Below are 26,602 nucleotides of genomic sequence, written 5' to 3'. Positions count from 1 at the left end.
TTATGTGCGAATTGCAGAGGTAAGCGATACCGCGAACTTAAGCGATATTATAACCAAAAAAATAAAAATGACGTGTTGAGATGTGAGCGCGATTATATAACTAAGCTTTCAGACAGATATGAATTAGAAAAATGACATTGTTATGATGAACCAAGAATTTGTCCAACACCCCATCATCAAAAATTATGAAGCGAATCGTAATGGAATTGTCAGACATTGCAGGTTGAAAAAACCAGTTGGTTTTGTTAATAATGCTGGTTATCGTATGTTCAACGTTGGAAATAAAATAATATGTTACAATCACAGGTTTGTATTCGAATGTTTCTTGGGAGAAATTAAAGACTGTTTTGTGATCGTTCATATAGATAAAAATAAACTTAATAACTCTCTTCAAAATTTACAAGCCATCTCACAGAGCGAAAATTCTTTACGAGGAGGTACTGGTAAATTTGTAAAAATTCCCAGAGCTGTCAGATCTCTCAACATAAGCACTGGTGAAGAAACAATATTTAAGTCAATGTGCGCGGCTAGCAAGTATTTCGGTATTCAGTCGCATTCGGTTAAATTTGTTGCAGAAAACAAAATCAACTCAACTTTTTCATACAAATTTAATAGCTGGATTTCATTTCGTTATGTAGATGCAGATAACTGAGATAACTCTGTAGCGGCTGTGTAAAAGTCAATGACGCAGTTATCCCGAGTCAAGGTCATTACCTTTAAATCAGCGAGCAGAACTATAGATAGTTTTTTTTTTTTTTTTTTTTTTTTTTTTTTTAAACAGCCAATTGTAGCAGCAGTCTATTTTCACCTTGCGTTTGTCAGTCCAGGTAAATATTTCGTCAGGGAGATTGCACAACACATATCATTACCTGTTAAAGTGCATTATCCAGCAGCGGGCAGAACTGTATACAGTTTTTCACAGCCAATTGTAACCATCTTATTGTATACACATTACAACAGGTAAACAATTCTCCGTTGCTACTTAACACGGAAGTAAATATCTGCAATTACTTTCCTTGACAGGTGACAAAAGTGAGAGAATTTTATCAATAACGGCAAGTGTAATCGTTTATTTCTTTTTTTACAAGCAATATCTTTGTTTTACTGAATTCGTTTGGTTTCTTGGTTCATCTGCATTTTTTCTGCGAGTATATTTAAGACAAGAAATATGAAAACCCGCCCACCGTGTGAGCTATTTTTGAGTTTCCAAGTATCAGTCAGTTTATATACCATAGGATCCGAATTACAATAAAGTTGCACACCTTCCGCGTTATCACCCTCTCGGGGTGACATTTTGCATCCCGCAGGATTGATTCGGGGAGGGTGTGCAACCTGTTGAGTGTAGAATATAACCCCTTATATGTTTGTACTGTCCCACACTATCGTCAAACCTGCCAAAATGTCAGAATGGCAATTTGGAGGGGGCACGATCAAAAGCGTAAATATATGTTTGTGCTGTCCCACACTACCCGTCAAACCTGCCAAAATGTCAGAATGGCAATTAGGAGGAGGCACGGTCAATAGTGTAAACAAACACACCATTTATGGACTTGCTAGGATGTTATAAAACATCCTAGGAGTTCACATAAATGGATTTTTTTATATTTTAAATTTATAATTATATAAATATGAACTACGAAAATATCAACAAAGTAATTGCTGCTATTAAAAAATTACAAGAAAATAAAATTAATATATCTGATGACTTAAATCCTGATAAAATCATGTCTGATTTTGAAGCACTATATGAGGCTAAATTGGAAGGTCGGTATATTTTGCCTGCTCAGTATAAATTTATAAAGAGAATGCAAACAGCGTTGCATAAATCACTAGCTACAATACAAGAACAGCAACTAGATGAATTTGTCTCTCTGTCCCGTGCAATAGAAAAAATCAGGTTAGTGTTATCCCAAGAGTACGAGGCCAGGAAGGTAATCGGTACGCGTGTAAGACAGCTGAACAAAAATTATGTCAGACCGTGAGTTAGATCCCCTTGATGAAATTACTGGGAAATGAAGTCAGGTACGTCGAAATGAAATCGAAAGTAAAATGTAAAATGTCGTACTGACAGAAAAAAAAATATTTTACCCGCATTTTTTTTACCAACATTAATCTGACCTGCATCAATCTGATAGGTTATCTTCACTTGTATCATCTGCATCTGGATTTGGATCAATTTGATCCACAGAGTTAAACAATATTTCCTTAAGCTGACTAAGTGTACTGCACGAGTGTGTGTAATTTAAAATCTGATCTCTGTTACATGTGATCACACAAATACGTTTTTGCTGCAGTTCATTTAACTGTCCCTGCGTTAATAAAAAGTCTTCATTACCGAATACATCAATAACTAAATCAACCGTGTCGACCGAGGACTGTATAAACACCTCCTTGATGTATTTTTCAAGCGTGTGCTTGTCGTGAATAAAAACCTTCACATGCTGGTACATATATGAGACTCGTTTGATTAATTAGAAATCAGGGTCTGTCAGGAATAAAATTCTTCACAGGTATATTTTTTTTTACTGAATTTATGCAGCGGTTGATTTTTATGATTCTGAAAGTATATTAACCCTGCGGAATTGAGAAATTTGACAGTTTTTCAGTAAAAAATCCCTGTCAGATAATCAATAAGAAATTTTATGTTTCATGGAAAATGGATGATTTTTCATGACCATGCTGGGGTAATTGCTTTTCGGAATCAGTAAAATGGATGATTTTGTTGACCATGCTGGGGTAATTGATTTTCGAAATCAGTAAAATGGTTGATTTTGTTGACCATGCTGGGGTAATTGCCTTTCGGAATCAGTAAAATGGATGATTTTTCAGCAAAAAAAATCCGTCAGATAATCAATTTTATTATTATAAGAAATTTTATGTTTCATGGAAATTTGACGATTTTTTATGACCCTGCAGGGGTAATTACCCTGCGGAATTAGCAACACGGATGATTTTCATGACCCTGCTGGAGTAATTGCCTTTCGGAATTGAGAAATTTGACAATTTTTCAGTAAAAAATAAATTTCTTAGATAGTAAAACTCCCTGACTGTCAGGATTTTTTTTTGAAGATTGACAATCCTTAAGATTTCACAAGCAAATTAATATGCAGAGTTTCGTGTCTTAAATCCAGAAGGTGGTTAGATTTGTCTGTTAGTTTGAAATTTATTCTTGATAACTGTGGATTATAACACTGCAGATGAACCTGATTAATCGGCTCTTGCACAATCAAATATCCAGGTGGGTCTTTTGGGGTGAATAAATAAAGAACAAATCCTTGCTGGGCTTGATTTGATACTGTTGTGAGCGTGCTGTAGCAACCATCAATGACATCACACACAAGATTGACCGCGACCACAGGGGTTATATTTACGATGTCCGGGGATACATGTCGGCCTGTCCCTTCGGTGTCATTGTTGTGTCGGAGAATAGTTGCTGGTGGTAGTGTTCTTCTCCACGCAGCGAGTATGTCAGGAAAGAACTCATCAATGAGATCATTGACGGATTATTTTAGTTCATCTGGGTTATATCCGAGAAATTTAAAATTTGGCAGTGTAGCTTCTGTCAGCGCGTATGCAGTTAAAAATTGTTGTTTAGAGATACTCCTCTCGATAATTATTGCTCCAAGTAATCGCCGGTGAATGCATTCCATGTCGGATACAAGCTGATTTAATACTTCCACGCGTTTAATGATTTCGCTGCGTCAGTTATCAAAAAGATGTTCTTGGAAACTTAGCCGTAGTCGTTGCAATTGTGTTTTATGTAATTGATTAATATTTTTAAAATGCTCAGTGATTTGACTTAAAGTAATCTCAATACCTGATTCTCCAGCTTGACGTTTTTCATAAGTAAACTCCCATTCCATATCATCCTTGTTGCGAAATACAAATTTGTCATCCAATTTCGCTTGCTTCATACGATCCATCGCCGTCTTGTACAATGGTTCCAGATCGTAATACGAAGTTGTATCCGTGATATAATCAGACTGTTTCGGTTCTGGTGGTTTCGATGGTGTTGGTGGTGGAATTTCAGGCCATCTTAACACTGTTCTGATCGAACTCTGATATATATCTACGGCGTAGTCTGGGGCGCTTATTTCAATCGCAGAAGACAGGGTTGGTTCATGAACATTTATTGTTATCTTGGATTCTTTTCCTGTGATATTTTTGATCCGACGCTGTAATTCCTCATTGATTTCTTCAATTTGATAAGACCCAGTTGGTATCCCAATGACATCCCAGTCGGGAGTACCATCTTCTTTATTTTTATGTGCAAACACGAACGAATTATTCGCTGGTAATCCACCGAACGATTTTGATCTGATATTGCGCCAACTGTGATATACTCGTAAATGTGCTAGTGCGATTTCTTTTACGGGAATCGCAGTTGGAAAATTAATACTAAATTCAGGGTTAGTCGAACTTACCGCTATCATCGAAATTCTTCTCGGGGTTGTATTTTCGACTATCTGTTGAAATAATTCTGTCATTATTTATTTTTGTTGTTTTTAAATGGCGAGTGCATTCTTCGTATATCTTAACCATTAACGCGAATTCGGAATCTGATATTGTTGTATCATCAATGCTTGACGATATCAGCGACGATAATTTTCAGTATGCGGCTGTGGCTGTGTTTAGTTGCATGATATAATCGTGGTATTTTGTGCTCGTGCACGAGGATATTTTTTTCGCGATTATATTAAAAACCTCTGCGATGGCAGTTGATGAAGAGACGATTATTACTACGATTGTTACGGGTGTTAGTGCTGATAATACTACTCCGGTGGATGCAACTAACGCTGATACCGAGTCCACTAACGCATCCGGGATGACTGCTCGTCGTTTATATTTTTTTACTTTTAGGTTGTATTTGTTGATGAGGGTTTTTAACTCTGATTGCCATTCGCGCACTTGATCGTATCTATATTGTTGCGCATTCAATGTTGTTGTTGATGCTGTGGTTGACTTCGTCAAGAGGGTCATTTATTATCTTACGCAGTAACCAATTCAGGTGTTTCAGCTACGAATTCCAAACACCACCAGTAAGATGCTGAGTTTAATGTATTATTGACGGGTTCCAGTATAAATATTTCTTCGGTTCCTTTATTTAATATTACAGTGACAACCCCGGAAAACCTGTCGGTGGAATGTCGCCAGGGATAATTTGTGAATATCTCAAACTCCTCCTTGGAAAACACAGACAGTCTGTGCACACCATTGACTGCGGCGGTATATTTGATATTATTATTTTCCGAGGTCCATGTTGATTTTCCGGATGATATCGTGTATACCATGTTTTTAGTCTGCGCAGGGACAACCCCAGATGGAATTTTAATCAGATTAGTTCTATTAACGATATCAGGAATTCCACTTATAACATCCTCAAGTGTTTTTCTGACTGCGTCCAGGCTATTTTGAGAGTTTCTACGAAATATTAAAAACACAGTTACGTGATCGCTGTGCTCGCTCTGCAACGTGGATATTTTATGGTTAATGGTGCCGTAGTTAATGTGTACGTATCTTTTTGTCACTGCATCTTCGGAAGATGTTGGATCCACTAACGCTGTTATCTTGTTCCCGTTCATGTTGAGTTCGCCTGTCATTGTGTCACCGGTATTTTTTAGGCGATTAGTTACACTTGCTGTGATTTGATCTCTGATGGTTGTAAACGACATACTTGAGTCTCTGATCTTTCCGCTGTCAGTAAACAGAGGAATGTTATCCGGGACAGCTCCAAGAACTCTGCGAACTTTGTCATTCCATTTGATACTGCTGATTTTTAGTTTTCCGTATCGGTCCTGAAAAATAACAACCTTATCTGGGTCTATCCCGATCAGGCTTAAAAGATTATCGATTTCATCTTTGGTCGCATATTTTGATAAATCTATATCAGTGGGCTTCACTTTTCTGTTGAGAACAGATCTTCCGTAAAAATCAACCATTATTTGATAGGAAACTATTTAAATTGACCCGCGGTATACTCATGCACGACTTTATGAGGCGGTTTGGTTGATTTTGATATCGCGGTGAGAACACTTAATACTTCACGACCACATATCGGAGGATCAGTCAGTGTTTGTGTTGATAACGTTGAGTACCAAACTGGAATTGGAGTTGGAGTACTTTGCACATATTTCAGGAATTCAACTGGTGGTGCTAACCCATACGAATCGAAAGAGATAATTCTACGTGGATCGATTGCGTAAGCAACCCAGTGAGTTCCTGGACCGTTACTGTTATCGAGATTAATAATTCCGGTTTCTGGATTATTCGGTTGTTGTGGTAATTGATCTCGCATAAACACGCCTTTGAAATTTTTTATATTTAATTGTTTAGCAGCATCGAGTAAATCAAAATTTGACATCGGTGAAAACGCTTTGTGTTTTACCAGAACCGTCTTGGGTACCATGAAGGCGGAGTTCCTGGAAGTCTGAGACCTCGTCCTTTTTTTTGTATCCTTTTCCAGTTGCTTTCTTTAATGCCATTCCAGCAGCTGTTCCAACAGCTCCCAACGCGGCTGCTTTAGCGACAGCTGGGGCAGCAGCAGCTATCAGCGCTAGTATTGCTGCGAGAAGTGGAAATATACCACCGGATTTAATCATATCCTTGATAGCTTTTGGAGCGAAATCAAGCTGAACTCCGGTTTTTGCTTGCTTCGCTTTATTGAAATGTTTTAGTTGGGTTTTGGTCAGCGATAACCTGTTTGGACCGCCGCCAGAGATTTGATCGTTTTTTAGTGTTATCACCGCCCCACATGCTTTTGCGTTTTTCGATTGTAATTTCTTTACCTGACCAGAAGTCAGAGTGACATTAACGTGACTATATGACATTTTATAATAAACGCGATTGATCTAATTGTCTTTGAAAACTACATGTTTTCCACTGGTGCATCAATGATTCTCATTCGACCACTGATACCTTCAAGTAACATTGCTTTGTTACTGAGTATGACCGCGATTGCTTTGCAGGGATCACGGTCTGGACCAGCCCCGAGTACTGGATAGGGCGCCGATATGAGCTCGAAAGTATATATCAACGACAGACTGCCTGGATAAATCGAGATGCTCCAACGGGAAGTAATGAATCGGATACAATTTTGTAAAATCAAGCTGTGATATCTGCGTCCCAGTATCTATATTTGTATTACGCGCCAAGAACGTCAGCCAGCGATGATACGCACGCGCTACATGATTTTGTGTAAAATTTAGTGATATATCTTCAGATGGTTCTTGTTGCCCATTTATTCTCAACGAGATATCAGTAACATCAAGTTTGTCAAATATCATATGAGGTCGTTTTTGGTTATTTTCCCGACTTTTACCTTGCAGCGCAATAAAAAATAAGTCGTGGCGCAGAAATACCCTGTTGTGATGATACATGCCAAGTAAACAAACCCGCGGAAGAAATTTGAGCGGAATCTGTGGTCACTGTTAACCACGATAACAATGATTTACCACCCTGATTCATAAAAGAAAGTAATCGCTGTTCTTCGTGATCGATGGAGTTAATACCGGCATCCACAATGAAAGTATTGATATCTCTACTTTGCCAGCAAAAGCAGCATCAGCATCACCAGCAGCAACAGCATCAGCTCCTCGCCAGATGGCATCATTAACATTTTCTTTTCTGTAAAGCACGATTGTGTGTTTAACTCCAAAGATAACCCTTCTAAAATCTCTGCAAAATCCAAAGATATGGGTTAGTGGAATCGCACACGAAAATTTTTTACTGGGTCCTGACAACATTGCTTGGCGTGTTGCAAATCCCATGTTGTAAGTCGAACTGGCATCTTTTATGATTTCAAAATCAGCACCTGGTCTGGCTTCGCGGTCGGGGTTGGCAGCTTCTGCCTGATTTTCAACTGAAGTAGCTCTTGTCGTAAATAACTTGATATATTGATTATGGTTGGCGTTATCGGTGATATCTTTAGCCAACATCATTGATGGACCAGCCGATCTTGTGTAGTCGTCAGAGTATCTTGGTAGACCAATTATTGTTGTAGCAATATCAACATCACTTTGAATCGATTCGATATTTTTTCCATCAATCATATAGGTGGCGCTGCTAAACAATGCCATGATCCCGTTATTGACAAAACCAACTCGGACATTGGGATCGTAGTTATTACCATTTGTCTTCACAAGTTTACCTTCCACTTCAATAAAAGCCTCATGAGGTAGAAAATATCTACTTGTATCATGAACTTGAAGTTCGATACGCCCTCGTTTATCTGGTTCTTTTGCATCATAGGAATAAAATTGATAATCGCGCACTGAGTAATCTTGCTCGACCGGCTCATCCATGTTAAATGCTGTGTCGGATATGCGCTTGAACATTTTATACTATTGCGTGTCTTTTCAAATGGTGATTATCTTCTTCGAACACGAAGTCCACTTCCTGTTATCAAATTCGCTGTTATATTTTTTTGTGCGTCAGATTCTAACACTGCTAGTCTCTGATTTGCAGCTTGATTTATCACCTTACGAACATCTGCGGGCATAATTTCAGTATTCGGTAATTTCACCGGTGTTGATTTTCGTCCTATTAACCGTGCTAGTCTTTCTTTGATCGCCGAGAGCGCCTTACCAGCAGCGCTAACAATTGCACCAGGAGCTTTTTCACTAACAACATTAATAGCTTTCATCGAGAATTGTTTTGCGAGAGGACCCAATTTTGGTGCTAACCCTGCAATAATCTTTGAGTGACATCACCAAGTCCGTCTCCGTAACTGCTCTGTAGACTGGTAATCGTGAGTTTACTGCTCTGATCTGCACAGGTGTATGTCGGTTATATATGACCATGTTATGCTATTTACTATTGTTTAATCGCTGTAATCATGAACGAGTTCGTCAACGAGTTCTCGGTAAATACCAACATCCATGACACCACCCTGAAACAATCGCCGACAAATATCAGTTGCTTCATTAATTATTTCTGGTGAGTTGTTTCCGGCTCGTTTTCCTCCTATGAGAACTTCTAACCGCGAAACGTCATTGAATATACTATCAGGACAAGGAATACTTCCCAAACCACTGCCAGTTTTTCGTTGTTCTTCTTTTTCTTCGAATTTTTTTATGAAGTCCGAGTAAAGGATATCTTTTTCATCAATAACAATAGGCACTCCTCTAGCAGCAAAATGTATCACAATAGACCACTGCTCAGGTGTTACTTTTCCATGATATTTATATTTTAAAGTCGAAAAATCATATTTCATAGCAGCATCGACTAATTTATTTAAAGTCATTGGACCCTCTCGAAGTTTTTTTTATGAAAGATTTTTTAAACATATCTGCGGGATTTTTTGGAAATCCACCCCAGAATCGTTCTTGCTCTGTTTGCTGCAGTGGCCGAGGAAGTTGATAGGAGGAATCTTCCCCCTGTTTTTCCTCACTTTTTTCTTCTTCTTCGGGTGTAGAAGAAACCTCATGCTCAACCTTAACCCAATCTTTCTTTTTTCTCTCTTCTTTTTCTTTCTTCTTTTGTTCTCGCTGTTTCTCTTTTTCTTCCAGTGCTGATTCTCGTTCTTTCTTTTTTGGTTCCTTTATCTGTTGTTCTAGTTTTTTTTCTCTTCCTCTTGCCATTCTTTTTGCTTCGCAATATAATCTGCTGCTCCCTGTAAATAATAAAGGTAACTAGCGCTTGTTTTGTCTATTGGACCAATATCATCTTGATTTACTTTATACAACCAATCATACCACATGCTTCTAGCTACTTTGATATGTTCGGGTTTTAAAATATCACCCTTGGTATTAAATCTTTCGGCAGCATACCTACCAAAATCAGCCGCATCCTGGGGTCTTTCTATTTCTATCTTATAAGATCGAATTTCTTCTAAACCCGCTTCAGTAAATCTCTCCCTAGGATCAGTTATCTTTTTTTTCTTTTCAAGTTCTCCAACTGCACCTTCAAGTTGAGGCTGAACCGCAGCCATTCTTTTTCAGCAGTTTCTTTTAATACCTTAATAAGACTTTCTTGTTTCTCACCTGGTTCCTTTTTAGGTCCCCTGATAGCAGTTAAAACATCTCCAGTAAGCGCGGTAATAGGTTTAAACAACTGTTCCATTTCCGCTGCGTACTCGACTTGTGCTTCCTGTCGCGATTGCACATTTTTTTTTGAAATCCTCTTTTACAGGGATATCTTTCTTAAGTGCTTCTTCTCGCTCTCTAGCTAGTCTAGCTGTGTAGGATTCCGAGTGTACCATTATTTTGTATAGCAACTTTTAATTCAGAGCAGCAGGGGAGGGCGACGACAATGAATTTGGTTCATTTTTTAATCGAAGCGCCATTAATGAGTTTTTCAACCAGAAACCGTATTTAGACTAACTCGAGAGGACCTCCTGGGAGGTTTTTCCTTCCAAAGGTTCCTCTAGAAACGTAGTCGACGGTTTATTTCCGGTTGAAACCCTTTTTTTTTTGGAGGGTTTATTTTGACATTTGGAACCCTATAAAAAGTTGTAGGATTCGCCCTCCCTGCTGTTTGATGCTTGTATGACTCCTGCAGGCACACGCATTCAAGCGTCGCATTACATGATGATAAATCTTGTATTTCTAGATGTGGTTATATTTTCCATATTTGAAAATATGGAAATGATCATATATGAAAATTAGTTCGCCAATTATTTCGTTATTGTTTACTTACGCGTGTTGTGTGGGGTAGGGGAGGTGGGAGTGTGTGTGTGTGTGTGTGTGTGTGTGTGTGTGTGTAATTGAATAAGGAGAACAAGGTCTAGACGTAATAAGGAAACTTTTGTGCTAGTTGTATTTGTCTATAATATTTGATATGTGATGTCTGTTTATGCTACTGAAGCAAATGTATTGCATCCCATATTTTACATATTCACTCGTTTCCTTCTGTAGTCAAACATCGTACATGTACTCATGAACGAGTCCTTGAATCGACCAAATAGCACACTACCATTCCCACGATTTATAAACAGGAAGAGAAATTGATGGTATCATACAATCTGTTCGTTTTTTCTGTCTGTCTATCCGTCTATTCGTTACTACATTACATGTATTTCTTAAACCGTCACGTGGAATTTTATCAAGCCTGGTACTTTAGCTGTCAATGTAGTATAAACCAGCACGAGGAGAGTTGTTGTGTTTGGTGTCCTCTCCCAGTGTAAAGGCGAAGAGGTCAAAAGTTGAAAATGTGTTTGAGAAAACGTCACATACATGTACGCAGTACTTGAGGGAAAAAGACATAATGGATGCAATGGTTTCAGGTTAAATACATGGGTTACGTCCTAGAGGTGGGACTTTACGGTAGTTGGTAGGTAGAATACACAACCGACATCCTGGTTTCCTGTGGTAACCTTTTAAGTTCGCTCTTGTAACAATGGGCGCCCGCACAGAGTAGCATGGGGGACGGAGGTAAGTACCCCTTCCCCATTGCACCTCTAATAATGTTTTGGTCTACATCCTTAAAACCAAATAGCTGACCACTATTTGTTTGCACACGGGCTCGCATCGTTGCTTATAATTTACCTGTCATACATGCACTGCAGTTATTATATAGCACATTATTACAGGTAAATTGTAAGCAACGATACGAGCCCCTGTGCACATTAGCCCCTCCCCGAACCCAAATCCCCCGAATTATTTATGCGGGCGCCCTTGCTTGTAACTTTTTTATGTTATTTATGTTAGTTGTGCAAAACAATGAAATTATGAGAATGTTTCGTCTTTCTTGTTAGTCCTTTGGTAAATAGAAAAGACTCAAAAACATATACGCATTATTTAATTACAACAGAAAATGAAACTCACTCGATATGTACATATTGCTTTTACTTTAGTATAACTGAAGGGAGTTCATTTACTTACAGAATATAATTTATGATTGTCCTGTACGTGTTTTAGTAATGACGGTCTCATGCATAACATGTCGTTCAAACAGTTTTGAATTTTGAACAAATACTTAATGGACATCATACAAACATTCTAGAGAAGAATTTTGTAAACTTCGGGGAACATTACCGAACGAATACAAAGACAATCCTTGTCAAAAAATTAAAAGAAAAAAAGAGAGAAAAAAAAAAACAAGTTCACAAATACTGCATTTGTGACAACTCTTTTTTTTATACACTATTCCTGTAAGAGACGGAAATAGAAACGTTAAAGCTGCCTTACTTTTTCAGACAGTATACGGAAATAAAAACAAAATGGTGAAGACGTATCTTTTAGGACTGCTGTTCCTGCTTTTCGCAATAACTGTTGAAGGAGAAGTGGCCTCCACGTGGGGCTTTTGTGGATGCTATTGGGGAGCTTGGGAAGCATGGTCCTCGTGCACAGGAACTTGTGGCTCCGGTTACACAAAACGTACGCGTTCGGTGTGGCTTTGGGATATTCCAGAATGCTCTAGGTGGCAGGATTGTGCGGGGACGGAGTCTGGCTGGGATTACCTACTATGTAACAGTAACTGCTTCAATGGAGGAGCCTTCGTTCAGTTGGGCTCGTACTTTGGATACTGCAGCTGCTCGACTGGTTATTTGGGTAGCTGCTGTGAGACAAGTGAGTATCGTCATCGACTGGTTATTTGGGTAGTTGCTGTGAGAAAAGTGAATATCGTCATCGACTGGTTCTTTGGGTAGCTGCTATGAGAAAAGTGAGTATCGTCATCGACTGGTTATTTGGGTAGTTGCTGTGAGACAAGTGAGTATCGTCATCGGCTGGCTACTTGGGTAGCTGCTGTGAGACAAGTGAGTATCGTCATCGACTGGTTATTTGGGTAGCTGCTTTGCGAAAAGTAAGTATTGTCATCGACTGGTTATTTGGGAAGCTGTTGTGAGAAAAGTGGGTATCGGCATCAACTGGTTATATGGGTGGCTCTTGTGGATGAGTGACTATCGTAATCGACCAGTTAATTGGGCAGTCGTTTTTGTGAGACAAGTGAGTACTGTAATCAACTGGTTGTTTGGGTTATTTTAATAGCTGTTGTGATACAAGTCTAGGTGGCAGGATTGTGCGGGGACGGAGACTGGCTGGGATTACCTACTATGTAACAGTAACTGCTTCAATGGAGGAGCTTTCGTTCAGTCGGGCTCGTACTATGGATACTGCACCTGCTCAACTGACTATTTGGGTTACTGCTGTGAGACAAGTGAGTATCGTTATCGACTGGTTATTTGGGTAGTTGATGTAAGAAAAATGAGTATCGTCATCGACTGGTTCTTTGGGTAGTTGCTGTGAGACAAGTGAGTGTCGTCATCGACAAATTATTTGGGTAGTTGCTGTGAGACACGTGAGTATCGTCATCAACTGGTTATTTGTTTAGTTGCTGTGAGAAAAGCGAGTATCGTCATTGACTGGTTATCGACGTAATAAACCAGAGATCATAACAATAAATACGAAAGTTTCATTATAAGTTCATAAGTATTACACAATAAAGTATGTGTGCACAACAATGAAAACATATAATCTCTCTCTCTCTCTCTCTCTCTCTCTCTCTCGCAAGCACACACATACACGCACACTGCGATAAAAATGTATTAAATATGTTCCATTTTTCTTTCCATGTGGGAGTATAACATTACCTTATTTCCATGGTAATCTATGACTGAAATCATTTGTATATTAAACACACCACATTCTCGTTACAGAGAAATGCATATTAACATTTTTCAGTCGTTACCTGCGGATATCCGGGAGACCTTATTAACGGACGGGTTGTTGGAAGCGACTTTACGTATGATAAAGTTGTAAACTATGCTTGTAATGACAAGTACAAATTGACAGGCCATGCAAGTAGAAGATGTGAAATTACGGGGGCCTGGTCAGGATCGGCACCAACATGTGCATGTAAGTGGAGAAATCAGAAAGCATACACGTAGGAAATTTCGCTGGAAAATATATCATGCGAAAATTTATTTTGATTTGTTGTAATATACAATACATGCCATTTTCTAGATACGCGTATTCAAGAGTATTTTTCCATAGTAATTACGTGACTCTGCAATGCTAATTCTCTGAAGAATAAATATGATTTTGTTTCTCAATACTCCTTCAAAAATTATCTTCAGGAAATAGCCATTATAACTTTCAACTTATTTTTCATTTTCAGTTATTGATGATGTTTATAATATACTGTTGCTGATAGGAGTAGTAACGTTGTCATGTGATCACATTTACACCTCTTAAGTAACTACTAGAACTAAATACTAATATAGCGTAGTCTGTTCAGTTATGGTTGCTGAAAGCCCTACCCATTAAATGTCATTATAAGACTTCAGATACAAATTATTGATCACTGTGAACTCGTACAATGGTTGCTAGGCGCTAAACTGGGTAAACAAATGAAACGTCAGGTCTAATCATAACACATACCAGAGTAGTATGATTTTCTTTCAACACGAGAGAGAGAGAGAGAGAGCTTGCCGTGTGGCATCACAGCGCACGACACTCAATCCGTTTTGTACTGGATGGCAACTTTAGGTTGATTTCGTCCAAAAATGTCAGTTTACTTAAGCCTTGGGCGTGTATATTATGGATGAGTGAGAATCCAAATATAGTGAATAATCGTCATTTAAATGGATATGATCTAATGCTGAAAACTTGCACGCAATAATACAGTACTAATTATGGCCTGTACGACTTTATAAGCAACAGCATTACTATTGGCAGCTGTAGTAGTAACAGCAATGGCAATAACAGTTATAACAACAGCTGTAATTGCAGCAGAAGAAATAATAGCAATTGACTGATATGTAAATAATGTTCTAGTAGTACTGGCAGCAGTATTGGTCAAATCCTCGCCAAACGATTTGTGATTCCATATTTGTTGTTGTGTTGTGATGCCATGCTTATTATTATTATTATTATTATTATTAAATAGTCGCCAGATACTGCGAAAGTAATCCGTGCCGGAATGGTGCCACGTGTAACGACGGTCTTGGATTCTATACCTGTCTTTGTTCTCCCGGATGGACGGGCTCATACTGTGAAGTGGGTAGGTAAAAAACTTTCTATAAATAAATATAAACCAGAAAGAAACTTAACAAGAACAAAATAGTCGCTACACTTGTCACAGCAAATAAACAACTACTTTTAAAGTAGTACTTTGTAACAGTCAGTTTGGGACGAAACATTTAAATGGAATCCGTGTGTGCGTGTAAAGCGGTTTTCCTACCTTATTTCTTAATCTTTCACGTTTCACACATATTTTCCGAAAAACAGTGCGGATTGAAATACATATTAAATCCAATTTTTGGATTAACTGAAATCTTTAGCCTGAAGCAACACATTGACTTAAATATGGTAACTATGTTCTTTGATGTACTCCCCAAATTAAGAAGCAACTTGTTTTATTGTGACATCTTGTCTTATATTTAAAGCTGCATACACTGCAATGTTTAGTTTTAAACTAACATGACGAACGTTTTTTTTTTGTTTTGTTTGTTTTAGGCTTTGCTTATTCCTATTTCAGACGGTTGTCTAACAACAAGATTCTACACAGGTCTTCCAGTTCAGGTCGTTTGTTTTTAGGAGAAACTCTCTGTTGAGCATTGAATATGATCTTTGACGATGAGATTTTGAAAGCAAGACTCACTTTTCCAAGACTGTTGGCATACAATTCGTCCAAATGAGTGTTTTGGTTTTCAGTTAGGTCTTGATATGCTTTTTAGGATAGAAGAGATATATCATAATATAATACAATGGGAAAGTGAGTACACGTACTCTACGCGTGGTTTATTCAACCCCTCAAATTATTTACCATTGTGCGACGTATATATGTGCCATGAAGAGATTTTCGCTTGTTTGTCAAATGTATGCGTTACAAACAATGCACTGGCACTCACCCTAGATCATTATCGTTGTATTGTGTCTGTCCGATAGTACGAGTTTTTATGAGTATAACATTTGGTATATGTCAAATTCACAAAGAAACAATGATTAAATGAACTTCAGGCTGATTGCAGTTATTTTTCTTTTTATTTTGTGTGTGTAAGTGTTTTTATTGTTTGTTTGCTGGTTTTCTTTTTTCTTTTTGGTTGGGGGAGATGGCGTATCTGCTTACTTACCCATGTAACTTGGCATACATCGGTTTTCATCGCGTTGCTACGGACATCCAAACTAAGGTCTGGGATAAAAGTAAAACAAAAATGAGTTGAAAATGAAAACAAGGTTCCCTATGTACACATTTTACTACAGAAGAGGTAACTTTCTATTTTGATGTATCAGTCATGACGCATATTGCAAGAACAGCTTAGTCATATGCACGACTGGTGTTTTGTTTTACTTATAACATTATCACGTATATTCTCAATGGTGCTCAAACTTACTCAAGGGATCATATAAAAACGTATCGTTTGGTGTAAACAAACTGTAAGTTACATTCTTGCCCCAAACTATACTTAATACATTCTGTATGCCGATAATAACGTGTAAGCCGACAATAGTGATCAGTCTAGTTGTTATTGAAATGCATTCTTGTTATTAACGAGTCGTTTTAGATTAACCTCAAGATAAAACTCTTGATATGTAACTTGACAGACAGACATACGTACTGATAGATAGATAGATAGATAGATAAGGTAAGATAGATAGATAAGATAAGATAGATAGATAAATGCATACATACATACATACATATATATATATATATATATATATATATATATATATATATATATATATATATATATATATATATATATATGCAGAGTGAGAGAGAGAGAGAGAGAGATTAACTAATTAGTTGAATATTTGATACACAGATTTCTTACTGACCTATTAACCTTGTAATTACGATAGGTTATTGATACATTTCGTCCCGACATTAGATACATTTATACTTCTAACCGCACATCTTGGATCAAATTTCATTTAATGACATATCAGTTATTTCATTGCTTGTGCAGTCTGGCTTTTATTATTAGCTATAACTGTGCCATTTAATACCCTTTTTATATTTTGTTCGTGACAAGACTTCAAAAAGCGTTGGCAAGGAATATAACCCACTATCTATTTTGCCTTTTGAGTAGAAAATATGTTCCAAACTAACCAATATTTGACTGATTAAAAAGCTACTTGAATGTTAGGATGTGATGTGATTTTGATTTTTAACGTAGCTTTAACAATTTTTCAGTCAGGTCGCTACGATGTCTGCAATGTGCCATTTTATTGTGATGTCTAGTACTGGGGCATCATGCCGCAGACATGTAGCATGATGTCCGACCCAGTGACATTATCCTGACACCAGGCCGACCAGTCAGAACACTAACATCTTAATGCCGAATGCAAAGCGAGGCAGCTGTTAGTACCACGACCTCCCGCATCCGAGGCGGACGCTCTAACCACTAGGCCACCGGAGCGGTCGAATGTTAGGAAAGGATATATGGTGTAAAATAAATTATTCTTGTTAATAAGTCTGAAGGAATCCATTTGTAACTACAGGTAATATTGTATAATTTGATAGGAAAGAAGACTGTTGTCACACCGCATTCTTTTATTTAGAACTGAGTTTACGTGATGAAGTTCCTGGAATCAATGGTTCTCCGCGAGATGGGGGAGATGAAAGTAAGCAGCCCCCTCCCCCTCCTGAGTTTTAAAAATCCATTGTTCAGTATATAATTCTGTATATTTTGATTTTTACTTTCCCTCTCCCGATTATGTTTCGCTCTCCTTTTGAAAAGAAATAATGCGGACAACACGTGGGAGCATACTTGCCTACTCCGCACCCAAACTACCACCAACTGTTTCTTTGATTCTGTTAAATTTAGGTACTTATTATCTATTGCAAAAGCTGAATTAAGAAACACTAACACCCATTATCGTCTGCTTCAGATATTCAGCCGCCCGTTATGACCGGATGCTCCGGAAATATGAACAAGTTTGTGTCTACTTTGACTAGCGAGATTTCTTGGCTAGCTCCTACTTTCACTGACCCAATGGGAACATCTCTGATTGTGCAGTCCAATTACGATACCAACACTTCTCTCCTCCCATGGGGAGACTACACTGTTCAATATGTAGCCACGAAACCCGGCAATGGACTGGTCACTGAGTGTATTTTTAGCATCAGTGTCAGGCGTAAGTTTCAAAGCTTATATTAATTTCAAAAGTACGAATTTTCGATCATATAGATGGAAGTATCGACACTGAAATGTTCGAAACTGTAGAATAATGGCAATAATGGTCGACATTTTAATACATTTTTATAATTTCAATTTTTAGCAAAAATTCTTGCATGAATATCTAACTTTGAGATACGCGGGAATACTTTAATTTTCGAGCTATTTGCACACAATTTCATTCTTTCACAGCCTTCCCTACTTTGGCTACACTACGACAACACTCAAATACTGCTACAAATAAAAATAATAATATATCGCCGTTATATTTAATACCATTCCCTTAATACTACACATTTGTGCAGCGATTCCATGCCAAAATCTCAAAGCTCCAGCAAATGGCATATTGATGTGCAACGGTTGGAAGAAAGACTACTATCACGTGTGTCAGTTCACCTGCCTGTCCGGTTATTCCCTGCCAGAAGGGTACGTTTACTCACAATGGTACATCTGTGGAGCATCCGGAAAATGGCTACCTCCATCCGGTCCAGATAAATGTTTCCTTAATGGTAAGCGATTTTCATTAGAAACCGTATTGGGTCTCTTTCGTCGTTTATTATTCAATTCTATTATGAAAAACAAATCTAGAAAATAATAAACGTGTCAAAATTTAAGATGTTCGTAAAGTACTAAAGCTGCTATGTTATGAAAAATAATCGTAGTCACTGAAATGTCTGCACTCTCGCTAATAAAAACGTTTCATGTTTATTCTAGGTTTTTATTCACGCTTGACGATTTAAAACATTTATCCTTCTCATTTATATTTCTATGTGATGAGAAAACGGCACAAATGAATCTTGACTGAGGTTTGAATAGGCGGGAAGAAAACAGAATACACCCTGTTTAGAATAACAAACGATAGATATACAGTTAGGTCTATTATGGTGTGAGTGAAATGCAGAATAACCAATTTTTATAAACGTTAGACATGTAACCTTATGTTCGTGTATATATCTATATCTATCTATCTATCTATCTATCTATATATATATATATATATATATATATATATATATATATATATATATATATATATATATATATATATATATATATATATATATATAGATAGATAGATAGATAGATAGATAGATAGATGGGGGAGAGAGAGTCCGCATATATCGTGTATGTTTGAAAACAAAATTTTTTTTAAACAAAAATGCTGATGCAGTTGAATGTCATTATTATATCCAACTTTCAGTGGATGGATTGACCTTTGGGAATCCAGTGGACATTGGTGTATCCAACTGCACGGACCCAGCACAAGTTCTGAAAGCTCAAACATATTATATAGAAAATCTGAAATCGTCATCCCTGAGTCTAGTGTGCACGGAAAATGCACGAAAATGCCTGCCAGAAAATGTTGATATATCATGTTTGTAGCTTGTGAGAGATGTGCACCAGTTGTGTATTACTCTACGAATATGAAAGCTGTAAACTTTCAAATTCATTTGAATTCATAGAGTTGAGTCAACAAAGGTGTAATGATTGTAATTCACATGTGGGTGTGTACGTGTTTGTGTCTAAGCTTATAGATTATGTAAATACTTATGAGTCTCTGCTTATCCATTATGAAAGTTTACTTGCATTAATCACACAGAAACCATTGACAAAAAAGTGACACTAATTAAAGTCACTGCAGCGAATGTGGTGAGATCAAACGCATTATTCACACAGAAACCGCTGAGAAATAAGTAACATGAATTAATGTCTCTGCAGCGAATGTGATCAGATCAAACCTGGTTTTTTGTCACAAAAAGAATTAAGAATATTAAAATCAATATTGACATGAAAATGCTGCATGACCATACATTAGTTTCGATGATAGATCCATCAAACAACATATTATAATACATCTTGTGCAATATATAAAGTCTACGTCAATTGAGCGAACTTTTCAAGTGCGATATCGACAGATAAAGGCGACAGAATGAACCTACTAGTATGATATTAACAGATCGAGGCGACAAAGTGAACCTATTAGTGTGGTATTGACAGATCCAGTCGACAATGTAAAAAAAAAACTATTAGTACGATATTGACAGATCTAATCGATAAAGTGAACCTATTATTGTGATATTGACAGATCGAATCGACAGAGTGAATCTGGCAGGCATGATATTGACAGAGCCAACAGAGCAATCACATGCATCTCTTGTATTATAGCGATTCGTTATACAGTTTGATTACATAAACATAAATTGAGTACTGCACAAACCCGCACACACACACACACACACACACACACACACACACTGCATAAGTGTTAATGCGTGTATGTATAGGTATGGATATATCTTCAGTATGTATCGAATTTTGCTTACATGGAACAGATTTTTCTACTTTATATATTAAACATACCACGAATCATTTTTGTACCAAGCTGAAACATATATGTATATACTTACTGATAACCAATCGTGTAATGATACACAACCTATCTTTTATTATTATTATTATTATTACTATTATTATTATTATTATTATTATTATTATTATTTACATTGTCTGGGATCATTTATGTTTTCTAACATTGGTAACTGTCTTAAATAAACATTCACAATTAACTGCTGAGGGCTAAAAGTGTTGTATGTAATAAGTAAGTTCGGATTTGCAAAGTGGATGATCCTCACTTTTGTTAAAGGAAAGAAAATATGTGTCGTGGTCAAGAGCGCGCTCAGTTGATTATATACTGTATTGCATGACTTGAGACGGAAAACACTTAAAGTTTAAAAAGGCCTGGTCCATTGTGTCTGCGAGATCAAAGTGTGTTGACTGAGTTTTTATTTTTGTATGAAGTACTTCCTTATTAGAGTAAAGATGTCACGAATGAACTATTTTAAAGCGTTAAAGCTAAACGAATCACATGAACATGTACATATGACCTCAACAGTAATGGACATAAATAATTTATTGTGATAAAGATATTACCACAATTCTTGAAAAAATTTAATCGAATTCCAGTGAGAATTTAATGTCCTTGTTCCACTATCTCCTTTTCGTTAAAAATTATATTGTTATGTCAATGATGCCAGATGATATTAAAGGAATATTACAAAACAAATTTATGTATAAATTAGTATATATAATCTAAGAGAGTGTACAATTCCATGCCAAGTACTTTGTTCATTATACGTTATCCTCTCCAATAAACATCCGACTGTTTTAAAATAAAATTACTGACTGAAAGTTACAAAATCGTTTCCGTACAAAGTGTAATCGCTGTAATGCTATAACAACAAATGCTACGATTAGGGTCACAACTCTGACAAAATAGACCTAAATCTAAACCTACCTTGGAATTATTATAATATTAATGTTATGTTGTTCTTGTTGCTGTGCGTTTAATGCCATTTATAACACATGTTAGGCCATATATGGCGGACATGATAGCTAGTGGATGCAGAACCCGTGACGACCCCAGTAAGATCGACCTGTAAAACTCACCGACCCACAGGAAGCTAATGGCTTGCTCTTTCATATATCCACAGCTTAATAACTCGTGTTCTCAAATGACAGAACGAAAATGTATTTATGAAACTAGGGCAATTTTAAGTCAACCAGTTTTCAAAATTTGACCCAAATTGGTGCGAAACAAGCTTCATTTACGCTTGTCTTACAATATCGGTCTGCAAGGATTTATAACTGAGATAATTTTACCAGTACAACGTAATATTAAAACTTGACACAGTCTTAAAAATTAGGCCCTGAACCCAATTTTGATGCAACTCGTGACGTTCAGGAAAATCTAAGAGGACGAAATGGAATACATGATGCACCGACGGACATAATAAAAAACAAAAATACAAAAACAACATAAAACACACTATATGCCTCCTTGGACTCAAAAGGATTATTAACCTATGGGTTGCATATAATAATAGGTACGATAAGCACATACCAATATGTACAATAAGCATAGATAAATAGGTACGATAATCATATAACAATAGGTATGATAATCTCATAACAATAGGTACGATAATCTTATAACAATAGGTACGATAATCATATACCAATAGGTATGATAAGCACATAACAATAGGTTACCATTGGTACCATTTCATTCAAGAATGAGATAGTCGAAATGCCGGTCCGATAATTCAACCTACATACTTTTTCCATTGGGGTGGGGGATGGCTGAGTACATCGTCATAAGCGTTGATTTGATATGGCGGTATCATTGTATAGAAATAACTATGAAACGGAATTACAATGACCTTACTCAGCTTCCACCTCAATCTCATAAAGAAAGTCTGTTTCTTTTCGTAATTAAAACAAACAAGTAAACAAAAGCGACTATGTTGTACAACATTATCTACTAACCCTTTCTAAGACTTTAGTTACCGAATTCAAATAATATCACACAAACTCTATTTTGTCTGTAAAAGAGAAATTCCAAACAAACAGCAAATACTTTAATGTATAGTTATAAATAGATTAGTCACGTGATGGTTCAGGAAAGAGCTCTCCTATAGTAAAAGTCATACAGGTCAAGTATGCGTTCAGTATCGACAATTTCAATTTAGAATTTGATTACATATACCTTTAAATGGCGACTATTCACTTTATCTGGATTATTATATATCCACGTTCCTTTGGAAGGGCATTATTTATGCGTCCTGACAAACGCATACCGCAGAACGCAATGTTAAAGTACGTGGACGTCTTTGGACGATGTAAAGTTAAAGACGTTATAAGGTAACAACCGGACTGAATGTCGTGTTGTGTGATGTCACATATAAAGCCACTCAGGTTGATGAAAAACTTATTACCCTGCATTGTGACGATGATTCTGGTTGTTGTTTTTTCCTTGTCTCAGTTTATTACTTGGCCCCCGTTGTGAAAGTCCATAGCTATCAACAGTTTTCGCCTGGAAGTTTATTGACGACAGATAAGTAGCAGAGAATTCAATAATTAGGACTGAATAGACTTTGCTTTAACTTCATTAATATTAAATTTAAAGCAAGAAGTACTATTTAATTCAAGATAAGTAAATGCGCCAACATGACCATATCGAATTACACTACAAACAAGAATGATGTAATGGCTTTTTTATTTTATTTTGGCAGTAGCTTCAAACGTACAGTAGCAAACTGATTGCATCATTAACCATCTAATACACACATTAACAAACCCACTGAACAAATAATTAAGTAACTACATAAATGCACGAATTTATTGCATGCATAATGTCACGGAATTGTACAGATCCATCGTTTTATTAAATATATTTACTCGGGTTTCGCTTTCTGTGTACAGCCTTGCCCAAGGTGATTTTTGTATATCGCATATTTCGAAATAGTGAAGTTGCGGTTCATCCTATGCTGCACGAACGAAGGGCTTACGATGGGAAACGGATATTTATCAAGCGCACAGACGATGTAAGTTACAATATCCCATTACAAGAAGTCTTGTCAGTCTACTTTAATGACTCGCGATCTCCATATTTAGGTATATGATATATATATTAGTTCTGTAGTTGCATTATAGGATATAATTATTGTACTACCACGTTTAATTTGTATATTTGATAACTCAGGCTTGTTTCATATATTGCAATGGTATAGTCTATTTCCTAATTACGTATATATATTGATAAAATCTGAACCAGCTTACACCAATATTCTCATTCTGCCCGTCTTCACTTAAAATGAAACATCAGTACTTTAGATATAGGCGACAAACAAAATCCACCCAATCCATCCCACTCCTGAGACAATATGAAACTAGAACCAGTCAGATACCCATATGAGCAGTCAATATGATACTATTCGAGACTGTTCGTTTTGGTGATCTTCATACTGTTTGGCACTAAATTATCTCAATATCATTCTTGCCAAAATGCACGTGCAACTGTGTCACTGTGTTCATAAAATGCTGCTTCAATCCTATACAGTCCGTTTTACTTATGTTTAAGTAGTAATGTCAAGGTTATTCAAGGTATAGAAAAATCTGTATTTTATTTTCAGAACGCTGTACAGCTTATATTTAGTTTGTCAAAGTTTCATATAGAATCCATATGTCCTTTCCATTAAATTAATGTTTCTTTAGAGTCGTAGACATTAAATTCTCAGTGCCTGAATGGTCCATATTTCATGTGCACTGTAACAACGGCTGTGGACACATTTGTATGTATAATTGACGTAAATGAAAAATCACTATTACCATAATTTTCGCTTTTTTCCGCAAAGAAAGTACTACCCCCATCAGCCTACACCGTATTGGGCATTGCCAATATCCCTTAAGCGATAGTGTGTGAAGAGAGATGTACGTAAAACCTCAGCACATTAAAAATGTCAGATTTTCAATAACCACTTTACTGCAGTTTGTGGCACAGCATTAGAAACTTAATCATCTGTCCACACATGCAAGTTAGATCGATAGGGAAAACTTTATGTTTAGATCTTTTTGACCAAGTCGATACAAGTGACATGACATCTTCGAGAGGCTAACTCTAGTTAATTTTATTACGAAGTGTTGCCTCGCCTAATAAGATAGTTTCATGTTTTACGTAAGGTTGCATGCCTTTGTTTGTTAGGTTGTTTTACGTACGGCTACTAGCCTCTTCTACGTTAGTGGAACCATTGCAAGAACAATATACTCCTGTTTAGTGCATGATATGGCCAGAAACGGATCAAAGACTCACCAATTGGCACTTACTAACATAATCACTAAGGTCGTGGCCTGAGACAGGGCATAATGGTGTAACACTAGTTTGGTATTTGTCTCTTCGTGTACATACAGTGTTTGTTGTGGTACAGTGAGGATTTTGATGGATTTTAAGTTGAGAGCGAAGGGTAGGTCCACAAACAAAAGGTCCATTGTTGGATGAACATGCGCATTTATATACGCATGCTCGTTAAATGTAACCTTGAGCCCACAAATAATAACGTTCATTTTTGGTTGAACATGCGCATTTATATACGCATGCCCATTAAGTGTAACCACGAGTATAGGACATGGATTCTGACATTTTCCAAGCTACGACCAAGGGGCAGGTACCTACGCAAGGAATGGCCCACAGTCTGAACAGTTACAACGTCATAATCTGGGGCAACTTCTGTGTGCTAAAGGCAAGAGCAAGACTGATACATGCCACGTGTCTCATCCACTTATGCAATATTTGAGACATTGTTAACCTCCCTATTCACTGAACCATCTCCCCCAGGAGTGGTGCGAAACTTGTAAAACAGCTGAGCAATTTAACGTACCAACTGTAGTTACATATCAAAGTTTAAAGCCTGTATCTTCAACCACATCCTATACAATACTAAAGGACCAACTGAAAAATGTGAGTAAATTCGGTATAAACAGGAAGGACGATATACTAAGAGGCAGTTTATTAAAGAACATGTATCAAATATATCTATTTTTGGGTTTATGCAGATACAATACTTGACTTCCTGAATGTCTGGGCCAAAGGTTTAGAATTTGCTTTACTTCTGTATGTAAAGTAGGACATAATTCATTTTTATTATATTGGTATGAATTACAAAAGTTCACAATGCTTTTCGACACAAGCTCAGGCAAAGAAAACCATCAATTTGTTGTAATCTTTCAAGACAATGACAAGACAATGTTTGACAATAATTTCTTGGGGAAGTTCACCCTTTCAGCGTGTGTTTATTAAGTTCTCCTAGGGAGACAGCATGTTACGTACTTTGTATTAGGAATTCAAATAAGGATAGGCTGTAATAATGAGAGTCCTATTTCACGAGGAAATTATTTGTGTAAATGAATAAGTCCTTCTCATGTGTTTGTGCATACACAAAAGGTCCTCCAGGAAGCTATCAATGTCTTGAGACATTCAGTTATACTCCAATGTCACAAATGAGTTGTGGAAAAATACATTACTTATTTAGGTTGTTCTAAAATTGAAGGTTTATAAAGGTGAAAAGTCAAATGCCAGATTCTTAGTATGACAGTATGAAGACGTTCTTTATATCAACCAGAGTTATCTAATTATGAGAGGGTAGGGTCCTGGTTGCACCTTCTAATGTGTATCGCGTGCGTCATAGAGCTATCTGATAAGAAGATACTAGATGCATTGTTTTGCTGGAATAAATGCGTCACACACTATATTGAACAGAAATCTGAAATATTTCAGTTCACCCTAGAACCAACGTAAATCTTTTCTTGTTTTCATTAATTGTGAAATATCTGATTGTGATACTAATTTAAAAAATTCTGTTCAGCATGCCGAACTCTTGCCCTCGCTTACTTGTTGTAATTGTCTTCTTTCTTCTCGTTTATATTTAATTGATATATTTATTGTCATATTCGTCTCTTTTTATGATGTTTCTTTCATTCTCCCAATTATATATAATAATTTCCTGTGATGATTCGTTGGTTTGTTGATGTATTTATCCTTTCGTACTAAAAAAAATGAAAAGGTTGAATGATGACATTGCCATTCTATCATTAGTGGCGGTCTTAATTAAGAGTTACTTAAACATACTGATACAGAAAACATATCAAAGATATCAGTCATCACAGATATGTAATACGAACGTTTAACGCAAATCAGACTACACT

General features: G+C 36.8%; 2 protein-coding genes across 3 annotated transcripts in view; both read left to right on the top strand.

The window, feature by feature from the left end:
- The first annotated feature begins 11,121 nt into the window (after window positions 1-11,121).
- On the top strand, window positions 11,122-20,631 carry LOC149793813 (E-selectin-like). 2 transcript variants are annotated; one of them, XM_089967817.1, is made up of 7 exons: window positions 11,122-11,268; window positions 12,134-12,506; window positions 13,620-13,793; window positions 14,827-14,940; window positions 17,778-18,023; window positions 18,370-18,573; window positions 19,266-20,631. In XM_089967817.1, exons 2-7 carry the CDS (start codon window positions 12,158-12,160, stop codon window positions 19,445-19,447), a joined length of 1,269 nt encoding a protein of 422 aa, XP_089823943.1. In that variant the 5' UTR covers window positions 11,122-11,268; window positions 12,134-12,157; the 3' UTR covers window positions 19,448-20,631. The 2 variants fall into 2 exon arrangements, with proteins under 2 accessions (XP_089823943.1, XP_089823942.1); XM_089967816.1 differs by having other exon boundaries at window positions 11,230-11,369.
- Window positions 20,632-23,392: 2,761 nt separating this feature from the next.
- LOC149793812 (uncharacterized) overlaps window positions 23,393-26,602 on the top strand; it is an 80,625-nt gene continuing 77,415 nt past the window's right edge. Inside the window, exon 1 of the mRNA XM_089967815.1 lies at window positions 23,393-23,448. The gene's annotated coding sequence lies outside the window, so the exon portion shown is untranslated. The remainder of the gene's footprint in view (window positions 23,449-26,602) is intronic.

The sequence above is a fragment of the Sinohyriopsis cumingii genome, chromosome 8, assembly GCF_028554795.1.
Source record: "Sinohyriopsis cumingii isolate HCF-2022 chromosome 8, ASM2855479v2, whole genome shotgun sequence".
NCBI lineage: Eukaryota > Metazoa > Mollusca > Bivalvia > Unionida > Unionidae > Sinohyriopsis > Sinohyriopsis cumingii.
This window is presented reverse-complemented; position numbering and strand designations above follow the sequence as displayed.